Here is an 11,583-nt window from a genome sequence, read left to right on the forward strand (position 1 = left end):
GTAGATGCCATTAAACTGAAACAAGTAAAAATCAGCTAGTGAGTGCTTCCTTAAGGAATTATAATTCGTGACAAGTAAAGATGAAAGATTCTGACCCATAAGAAATTTGTTTAGAAGCCACAAAACTTGCAGGGGACATAGCAGTAAGAACAGAAAACCAAATAAAATAGAATAAAATAGTACTCTAGTCAATAGCTTCATTAAGACAGCTCAATGCAATCACTTAATTGTCAGCAAGCTGAAAACAAGGAAACTAATGAACTGGCCTGTTTTCATGCTGGTGGTTCCTTCCAGAACAGTTTACAAGAACATGTATTCTGAGTAACAAAGCATAAGAACCAGTGAGCACATCGGCACCAAAAAAGGCAACTGATCTGAAAATATCACGGGAAAGTACTACAAGAGCTTATCTTTCATTTCCCTGCTGAAACCTCTCTCATGAAACATAGAAACATCTGCAAAGAAGCACAGACATGAACTAACTACACTCACCAGAACACAAGTTTAAACAGGTTGTTCAGAATTCCTTTCAACTTATATACACAGCCACAGATTTTTGACAAAAATCTCAATTAAAAAGGCACAAAAAGCTTCAATGACTTACCTTGCAGCGTTAGATGGAGATCATCTATTTCAGAGGAAGCCTGCTCCTCTGTTGATGCAGATGATTGCTGTGATGCCATATTGAATTCTATGGAGATTCTTTAATCAACTTCCGAACTGAAATGCTATTAAAAAAGAAGAAAATCAGTACAGTTTTATAAGAATTGATGATGCTCAGTGATGATGTGGCACCAAGATATGCATTTTGTTTTGGGTTTTCTTCCCTTGGTCAGCTGTTTCCTTAGCTTATACAGAATAAAGCGACTGTTCCTACTGCAGGAACCCAAGCTTTGGTCCTTTGACTCTCTTCTAGCAGTGGCCAGCAGCACTCCACAATACAAACCAGGGATCCCAGTGGATCTCACCATGAAAACAAAAGCACCAGGATCAGGAAAATTCAAACACCATTCCTTTATTTGAGAAAGCCAAGGTGACAAAAGCTCGCAGTGCCTTCTGCAGACTGGTAGCTGCCAAACTTCATTTTTTTTAATCCTTGTACCTTTCAGATCTCCCTTCCTGCCTGGATAATTGTTGCAGAATTCAGGAAGAATCTGCAAAGATTAAGCTGAAATGAAAAAGCAGCAGTTATCATAAGAGAATCAACACAACTGCTCTGGTACTGTCTGGTACCTTTGTTACTCCTCAATCCCCATGAAGGAGTTTCTTTTCCAACTCCTCCATTTTCCTCTCCCTGGACACCTCCTCTATCTCTAAGGTAACTTTAGAAAACAATATGCTCTATCTTCCTTAAAAAACTACAAGTGTTCCTGGTTCTGCAGTAGCTGTATTGTTCAATTTGCCACTGTAGGAAGAACTGGATGCTTAAGATAGAGACTTATTTTTATCAAGAACCCAGAAGTTAAAGAAATTAAGCTGAAAATTAAAGAAGGGCTCAACTCTTAAACAAGCTTTGTTACCTACACAACTGTAACCTTTTTACCAGAAGCTCTAGGATTTCCACACCATGTATTAATAACTCATCCACCAAGTATATGTCAAAATAAAGGGCGTGAATAGATGAGTCAGGAAATACAACATTAAGGAATGCCAGAGAAATTCTTACATCCATTCCCTTGTGCACATGAATCATGAGGCAGCCTTTGTTTATCCCACTCCATACTATTTCTCCTCACTCTGTCTCCTTCACTGAGCAGGAAGGAGAACATGCATTTCACAAAGAGCTCTTCAATATTTTACTTTCCTCACCCTGAACAATGTGTGTCCTTGTGCTTTATCCAAGAGCTGCTCTGGTGACAGGATTATTGAAACCCCCACAAGATTTTCTATGACACTCACCAGCCCGGCATCTGAACACCTCACAAACATCAATCAATTCACACTTACAGCACCTACATGAGACATGGGGTTATTCCCACATTTAGAATCACAGCGTGCTTTGGGCTGGAAGGGACCATCAGTCCAACCCCCCTGCCATGGGACATCACTTTACTGATCACAAGCAAAGGCCAGACAGAGAGAAAAAAGACAACAAGAAAAGTCTCTGGATTTCCAGAGAAATAGATACTAGCTCGTAAGGCTGAAGCACTGATTCCAACTGCTGCAGTGACCGTGCTGCACTTCTGCACATCACCAACTTAAAACTGCAACTCAGGGCACCAGATGCAAGAAAGAGGAGTTTAGCTGGGGCAGGTAAAGTCAGACCTATCTGGATAAACAAAGAAAGACATATTTTACAAGAGTTTGGCTAGCTTAGCAAGCACAAATAGGAGGGAAAGAACTAATTTGATCTTTGGATGGCACAAGAACACGATGATATAAACAAGCCAAGCCTTGAGGTTAGGATGGCAATCAGAAGATAACTAAATTAGCCAAGACAGCCAACAAAATGCTGGGCAGCACAAACAGGGGCATCACCAGCAGAGACAGAGAAGTCATTATCCCACTGTGCTCAGCACTTGTCAGGACACCTGGAATACTGGGTGCAGTTTGGGACCACACTGTACAAAGTATTATGTGGACAGGCTGGAGAAAGAAGAGCACAAAGATGACCAAAAGACTGGGAGGCCTGTGTGGGGAAATGGCTGAGAAAGCTGGGTTTGCTGAGCCTTGAGAAAAGAAGGCTGAGAGACCTTATTACCATGTTCCAGTATTTGAAGGGTGCCCAGAGAGGATGGAGACTCCCTTTTTACATGGAGTCACATGGGAAAGACAAGGGGTAGTGGGTACAAGTTACTGCTAGGGAGATTTTGATTAGACACAAGAGGAAAACTTTTTGCAGAACAATCACTCATTTGATTAATCTCCCTGGGGAAGTGGTGGATTCCACAACACTGGCACTGCTACGATTTGACAGGGCAGGATGATGTGCCATCTTGTCTGGACCATGCTTTTAGCACAAAATATTGGACCACATGGTCCTTGATGTCCCTACCAACTTGGAATTCTATAATTCTATGATAAATACTGGGCTGTTACACAAACTGAGGATGGGCAAGGGCTGAGCAAGAATCCAGTGCTCACAGCTATTGCTGCCTATGCCCAAGGCAATGCAATCTTTCCTGGGAAACTCCCTTCTTTTTCTCTCAAGATTAAGCAATCCAAACCCAAAGTCTGAAAACGAAAAATGCTAGGTGGCCTTAATATCTTTTGGGTAAGACTAAGTCTTGAATTTGGTTTTTTGACCACCACCTTGAAGGTGATGACAAATGACCCAAGTGGGAAGTATGTAAGCAAACTCCCTAACAGTGGAAACAATACAGATCTGTTCAACTTCAAAGCATCCACATTTGAGATGATGACCTGGGCAGAGCCAATTTATTTTCAACTAACTTGCCTGATGCCAGAGTCACTGGGACCACAGTCCAGAGAAAGGGAGCAGGATTTGGCATTAAAATTCCATTATAGTAACAGGAAAGTATGCAAGAGCCATGAACAACTCTGATGGACATTTCATAAACAACACAAAATATATTTTTAACCTTTCTGTGACTGTTCCTCCTCTGTCCCCAATCCTTGCCAGTTACAGCAACAACACATAGTGTCTCTTTTTATGTCCTTGCACTGCACTTCATGTGGTGGGACCCCAATCTCAGTTCAGATCTCTAACCAACAAAGTAGTTAAAGCTAATAAAACTTCCAGGATTTCAAAGCAGAAAGTATATTAAGCTCTAAAGGATGAATAAACTTTAATTAAGTTACTTAATTTATTAATTAACATAAATTACAGCACATGATCACAGAACACATATAAATGAAGAAAAGCACATGCTCTTATTTTATTTTAAAGTCAATTTGTGGCCTCTGTCCCAAAAGGATGGGAAATTTTAAACTTTTTTCTTTAAACACAGACATCCACTCAACAAATCCACAACAGTGCAGGCTATGAAGACACACATCTAATACCAGGTAAATTTATGCTAAAGCTTTCATGTCCCTCAAACCCTCAATTCACCATCCAACACAGCAGATGCGTTCTGCCCTGCCCCAACAGAAGACTCCACAGGTGCTTTGAAGGGGAGACACAAACACACTCTTGGAGGACACACCTGCAAGGATTAGTCTTCTTTAAAAGGTACAAGGCACAGATTGTCTGAGAAGGGATTATACAGGGACAATATGCTACTCACTTTGTCCTCCTCCCTGCCCCAAATTTCATTCGAACACAGCATTATCAACTGTAACTATATCATTGCAGCCTCTGAAGAGTCTAAAACCATCAAGCTCTGAAGAGTCTGAAACCAACCAGCAATGGTTTTCATAGGCAGTAGGAAGGATCATCTCTTCTACTTCATATTTAAGTCAGTTATTTTGTTTCATAACAACTCAATGAACTGCAGAGCTGAACCAATCCCTTCCCCTCCATGAAACACCGGACAAGTAGGAAATATATACCCACAATGTTGAAAATAACTCAAATGCTTTCAAATCACACTTTTCAGTGGGGATAAAACCAAAGGGAATGACCTTGTCTTTCCCTCTCTCTGGAGAGTCTAGCATTAATGTAGGAAAGCATTAACTGCTTACACCTTGGGATAACCTGTGAAGTATCACAGAGTCAAAGAGACAGTTCCGGGCACAGTGGGACCTTATTTCCAATGGATTAATTTCCTGTGGATTAACTTCATGTGAACTGCACCAGCATCAGCAGTGTCCTCCTTGAGAAGAAGGCTTTCCATGGTGTTCTCCAAAGGGGTAAATTCTTGGCCACCCGGGCTCAATCTGCAGCTCAATGGTTCAACCACCAACAGAGCTTTCCCCATGATAAGGGCACTCCTCAGACTCAAACCCTTCTTCCCATACCTCTCCAGCTATTTCCACAACAGGCACCTAAAAACATTGGTGGAAATTACACCAGCATAGTTGTTTCAAATCACTTCTACTGTAATTTCCCTTCCTCTACCAAATTCAGCTGATATTAGCTAGCAGATTGCAGAAAATCCTGGGCATTAACATACACACATAGGCACACTGATAAGAGAGAAACCTAAGAGCAAGTAGCAGACTGCGAATCTCAAGGAACTAACCTGGAAATAATCATAGCCAGGCTTTGCATTCCATTATCATAAGAATAGACAACACTGATTTAAATACCTTGTCTCCAGTGAGGCTTAAGTCCTAATGAGACCTAAGAGATGCTCTCCTTAAGCAGGGTCTTTGTAAGGACATTGTTGTCTCAGAAGAAAGGGGGGAAAAAAGTTTCAGATGGATTTAGAGGATTCATTAGAGAGGATTTCACAGCCTTAACATTAGTTCAGATCAGGGTGGTTTGCAAACCCTGGCTTTCAGCTGTTCCAAGTACCGCAGCTGGTGAGATTTCATCGCATGGAAAACCCAGCAGTTACACAGCACACTCCTTACGGTTAAACCACTGCCATCTTCACAAAACAATCCATGTAACTACACCTAAAACAGGAAATGGGTATTCCATTAATTAGTTTAAAGCTGCCTCTACAAAGCAGCTGTGCACAGTATTTAGGAAGCAAGGTAAACTAGTCAGTGTAATAATTTCCACACTGTCCCAGGTAAGAGCTTTTTTAGCCCCAGAGTTCACAGAGAACTGTGCATGTCCCTGCACAGATGTACCCTCACACAGCCCTGCCCAGGAGCCAATCTTGAAAAATCATTTGCCATGAAATTAGCTCAGTTTTGCACTTCTCAAAGCTGAAAGCAGCAGACACCTTGCAAACAAGCCCAGCTAGAGGTAGGTGAATATTATAACCCACTGTTAGTGAATCCCTGCTTCATTGGTTTTGCCTTTGCAGATCCATGCCCCATACTGGCCCAATTATGTTGGCTACATGCTTTCCACTGGTGTTGCAATAGGAATTGCAGACATCTTTTCATGGCATCTCCAACCGCTTGTTTTTACTTTTCCTCCTTTGAAGTGCCACTGATTATTTATGACCCACTCAGGGACTCAAAGACCTGCCCTCCGTAGAGGCCTCTCCATGTAAACTGAAGTCTGTTCCTAGCAACAGATTATTATTACTCGTGCACTGAGCCAAGGCAACGTCATGAACAGAAACGGCAGATTTTTATCTTTGGTGAACCAATCCAAAGGAAGTAGAGCTCCACAATGCTGACCAAATGAAGACACTTTCCTTTTTGGCTATTAACAAAGATCGCTGTTTATTTTATATTCAGAAAGAAGAAGCAACATTCAGAGGTGCGAGTCTTGAGCCTTGCAATGCGCTACTGAGCCACCTTCTTTTGGTAAGCTCTCTTTCTGTAAGTTTGTCAGAGCCTCCCTAAAGGCAAATTATTGGCATCCAAATCATGACCCCAAGACCTAAATAATTATCACAGGAAATCCCTTACGTTACATTGGTTTGGTTTTCACTCTTTTATAATATTTTCTTTTCCCATCACTTCTGATGTACTCACACCTCTGTAAAGCCTGAGAAGTTCACACAGCACTTCAGTTTGAGGGTCCTGCTTTCTCAACACTTCACTTACAATGGTTCCACCATATTTTCGCCCAGTGGTGGGGAGAAAGGTCTGTTTAAAGGATACATTTTCTATCAACTTTGTAATTAAACACTTTTTTTTAAGATCCTACTCCAAACTGAAGGTCATCCCTTCCACATTTGAAGAGCTTGCCAACATCACTCTTCTGGGCCATCTCAGACTGTATCACATTCCCAGCTGGAATGTGATCACACAGCAAACATGCTGATCCCCTTCCCTTCAAACCCAGATCCTCAGGAGGCAAAAATCAGGACAGCACCATTGACAGATCTACCCTGACTTCCCCAGTTGAGGAACTGACAACTTATCTATGTCTGGCAGAAAAAAATTATTTGTCATCATCCAGTATCCAATAATGACATATTCTCTGTGCTTCCCTGGAGGAAGAAAAGTGTTTCCATCAGGTTTCCATCCCTTTGAAGGTGATACAGAAAAGAGGCTATAGCCTCCTGATCCTACATAACACCCAGTAACAGTCAGATGGGTATCAGCCAGTCTTTCAATAAGTGGTATTAGTGTATGTGGCATCAGAGAGACTCTGCACTGCCTGGGATGAAGTTGAAACAAGTCTGGCCATGGGTATTCCTATGCTATCAGTAGCTGGAGATGAAGGAATCAAAAAGAGAAAAGCTTGGAAAAGACTGAACAACTCTGCTCAAGTAGAAGCAAGCCAAGAGAGCATTAGATAGATCTACAAGACACGAAGCCCAGAGAACGTGAGATCTTCAGGAGCTTCAGAGGTGGACATGAAGCTGCACCCCACTGCCACAGAAATAGTTTTGTCTCGTGACACGATGCTCTGGAACCAACTGGACAAGTAAGGACTCCTCCAAAGAAGAACTGCAAGACCAAGGCAGGTCTTACGAGTTTATTTATGACAAGCAGCAGCAGTACATTTTTGTTATTCAGGGACTTCCCAGTGATCTATTTATAGTTTTTGAAAACCAGCCAGGACAAGCATATGAGTATACAAAAGACACACCATTTTTAAGGCCAGCAAATGTTGCTGGTTTGTCTTTGATTTACGCATCAGTAACACTTCCTGTTGCAGGAGCACAATGGATCTTCTTATTGAGTTAATCAATTTAAAAACACAGTTAGCAAAGTGTCTTTTTTGACCTTTTCTCTTTTGGGGGGGTGATAATATATTGGTCATCCTGATACAGTTTGAAAACTGCACTAACTCCCTGCTGATGTTAACACATCCACAGAGAAATGCTTTTATTAACAGAGCTAAGCCTTGTTCACACAGTCACAAAGGTTGACCCATGAAGGTGCACGATGCAATTACTTGCCTCAGAATAAGAGCCTATCTCACATATCTGTTCCCAAGTGGGAAGGCAGTGCCAAAGCACACTGACTAAAACTGCAGAAACAATTCAGTTTTCAACTGGTTTCCAAGATTTTCCATGTTGTTAATGAACACAAGAACTGCTCAGGACTTAAAATCACAGTTGTTAAGGTACAAAAGAGGAGTGCTGAATGCCTGGAGGCTCAGGAGGCTAATGCCATACACCTCAATCACCCCAAGGTCCACTGCTATGCAGGAAGCCAAAAACACCATGGTGACTTCATGGCTCCATCAACGTCAAGGGCTTGGGCGACAATTCAATCTCCAAAACACAAAGCCCATGAGCACACCCCAGCCCAAAACTACCTGTGCAATGCCGAGAAGCCTCCAATTATGTTCACAAAACCATGTCATTTGAACAGTGTGTTGCCATGAGGCCAGAATGGAAAAGCTTTTCCAGAGCAGGGGTTGGTCTGGCACTCCCCCGCCAGCCAGAGCAGCCCCAAGGCCACTTCCCGCAGATAACGGGGCTGCGGGGAAAGGTTATCACAAAAACAGCATGACAAACACAGGCTGGCTCCAGATCCCTGTACCTGGGAATTGCATCCAGTGCACAAACACAGCCTCCTCCTACGTGCCGGGTTAACCAGGAAAGCAGGCAGCAAGACGACAATCGCTGTCATTTCACTCCTACAAGCCTTCCTCCCTTTTCCCGCGACAGACAGCCCTACCTGGCCGCTTGCCCCGGCTAGCTGGGCTCAGGCTCAGGCTGTAGCCAGGCACAGCACGGAGTAGCCACGCTCTGCATTCTCTGGAAAGGGGAAAGGCCGCAGCGTGGCCGGGCAGTGCTGGCGCCGCAGGGCACAGACAGACCTCTGACCTTTAGCTGCGCAGTTCCCAGCGCCAGAGCCGCACACAGCTCGTCACAGCCCCTCCTCGGGCTTCCTGGCCCCGAGTCAGACTGTACAGTGGGGAAGGGAAGGGGGCCGGAATCGCCTGCAATCAGAGAGAGTTTTAGCTCTCACGCCTGATCAGAACAAACTGGACAACGCTGCCCACGCTAACCAAGCAGGAAGCGTTGCAACAAGTCGAGTTATTTACAAGTGTTTCTCTCCCTCCCTTGGATTGCAACTGGAAGTCAGTGTTTCAATACAGACTCACAGGCACGCTGGATCCGCTTTACATGGCAAAGGTATTTAAAATAGGAATGTATAACAACTACACCTGCTTGGCATTAATGGTATGATATTAATGAGAAACAGGCTCCTAGTAATATTCTGCCTTTGAAGAACACAAATGTTTCCTCCCCATCTCTTCCCAATTCCCTTTTTCACCAAATAAAGGAAACAGTCAGATGGTTAACAAACACATTATTCTGTTGAGTGAAGCTTGCCTAAGCAATAAAAGGCCTGGAGTTTCTGAATCAAATCCTAAGACTGTTCAGAAAGACCTTCCTGAAGAGCAATAATCTGCTCTTTCAGGAAGTTAGGAAAAGAGAAAGCCACTACGGATAGTGGCAATCTGAACGCAGGAGTTTCCACTAAAGCAGGGACTTGCTCTGACTGAGCAGAATCCCTGGAAGCAGCAGAGCAATGTTTGCACAACAGACCTCACAGACAGAGCCACTGTCAGTGCCGGGAAAGGGGAGGAAAGTGAACTGCACCATGGATTTGGGAGCCAAAAGAGAAAGGGCATGTCTCAAGCTAAACCTATCTGCTTTGGCAGTATTCCTGCAAAGATCACAAACTTGTTGTGATCACTAAATATAGCAGAGAAAAGCAATCTACTGCAAGTAGCTCTCTCCAGCAGTGCTCGCTGTTTTACGCAGGCAGGAGGAAAACACAAAAGCCAGATTTGTCAAGTAACTGGCAAATGAAGCTTGCCAAATTTGTAGGGTAAATTACAATTTAAATGATAGGTCCTAGCCTGGCAGCTGTGAATTCATCAGCTTCTCTCTCTCAAGCATGTCCAATCAAGGCTACAGCAATGCAAACTACTACTCTTCTCCAGCACACCTCTCCTCTGACTTGGAGGGGCTGCCTCCCCAAAAAATGAGTTTTTCACATCCCTTTAATTCTTCCATCTGAAAATTCCCTTCAAAGTGCTAGTTCAGGGTCTTGTTTGTTTGTTTTAGGCCTTCTGTCCCACATACTTCAAGGTCTGTGGGCAGAGTAGCCTTTCTACAAGCACAGCGTGCACGTTTGCATGCCTGTGCTGGTTCTGCACATATGAAAGGGGCTCCTTGACGGTGGCATCTCACACACTGACAGTGCAGGACCTTCTCCACTAAGAAAAGCACTTTCCTTTACCACTTTAGACAAAACATCTTTCTCTTTGCTTTTAAAGAATTAGCTGCTTTAGGGGAAAGGGAAAAGAAAACCACAAACCTAAATCTCTGATTTATAGCATCTTTTAAGCCTGTAGAGTAACTTTTTGTGAGCAGTGAAAACCAGGCCAAACACTGTTATTCCCGTCAGTGCTGATGCCAGAGAGGACCAAACAGCCAAAGGGCTCATAGACAACCCAAGAGGAAGAACTTGGTGTTGCACAGTAACCTGCTAGAACAAACTGTTCTCGCTATACAAAATATAAAAATAAAATACAGGTGCAATTGCAAAGCCAAGTACTCCAAATTAGAAATAGCCCAGATTAAAGAATGTCTTACTTATATCATGCATTCCACTTCTGCACACTCAGGGTGACAAGAGTCTTCCCATCCAAGTCTGAATCACGGGATGTCCAGGCTGCTTTCTTTGAGCATCAGGATTTCTTACAACGCAGGCAAACCAGGACAGATGCCCGTGAACCCCGTGCATCTCCCTCGCTGAAAGGCACCAGCACTACTGACACAAAAGTTTCTTACAGACAAGTCCAGTCAAGCAGCAGAGCCTGTGTTGTGTAAGCAGAGCTGCCACACCATCCTGTCTGAGGCCAGGCAGCACGGCCAAGGCCAAGCAGGTGAGATAAGACATGAGCCAACCCCAGCCCGAGCCAACTCCAGCCCACCGAGGCGTTTCTGCACAGTTTTTAGGGACACACCTCTCAGAGTCACTGTCCAGAACGAAACCCCAGCAGGGAGATGGTGTGTGATCACCAAAACAAGCCCTTGGAACAGGATATGCTTCAATTTCCTCACAATCCACACACCGGCTTTCGGTACAGTGAACTCCTGGACTGGCTTCTTGCAGAATTTTTGCAAGAAGAAACACGCTCGGAGTCACCTCTGAGCTTTGCAAAGGTGATGCCTTCACTCACCAACATTATCTGTAAGGCCATTCCAAGGCTACCTACAGCACCAGGAAGGCACAACTGCTCTGCAGGAACAGTGTTTGCTCACACTAAACTGCACAGATAACCACTTCCACCCCCTCAGGAACTCCTGAGGCGACCTGGACATGTAATTGGGAAGAAAATCCAGACTCTTCACTTCTCCAAAATGAAGCCAGCCCTGCTCTTGATTCCCTCCTACAATAACGAGCTCTGCTTTCTCCATCCCAGGGGTATTTCATCACCAACATTCCACCCAGTTTTGCATAAGAAACAACACTGCAAACAGTTTATCATACACTCTTTTTCTTTTAAAAAAACCAAGAAAACCCACCAAATAACCCTAAACCTGTCAGCCTGCTGTGAAACTGCTTGTTACAGTCTGAGCAGTTGATGAAGCAGGATGACAATGCCAGGAAATACCTGGAATTGATCTTCAAAGTTTATTTTTGGAGACTGGCTTTTCTCCCAGCTCTGATTTATTAATTTGCTCT

The 11,583-nt window shown here is 43.6% G+C and overlaps 1 protein-coding gene across 1 annotated transcript in view; it reads right to left on the bottom strand.

Moving 5' to 3' along the window:
* The window catches only part of SYNE2 (spectrin repeat containing nuclear envelope protein 2), a 170,785-nt gene that overhangs the window by 158,153 nt on the left and 1,049 nt on the right, over positions 1-11,583 (bottom strand). Inside the window, 1 exon segment of the mRNA XM_017738829.1 lies at positions 605-728. Coding sequence (XP_017594318.1) covers positions 605-683 — 79 coding nt within the window. The 5' untranslated portion in view covers positions 684-728.

The sequence above is a fragment of the Corvus brachyrhynchos genome, unplaced genomic scaffold (genome assembly GCF_000691975.1).
Source record: "Corvus brachyrhynchos isolate BGI_N302 unplaced genomic scaffold, ASM69197v1 scaffold245, whole genome shotgun sequence".
NCBI classification, from domain to species: Eukaryota; Metazoa; Chordata; class Aves; order Passeriformes; family Corvidae; genus Corvus; species Corvus brachyrhynchos.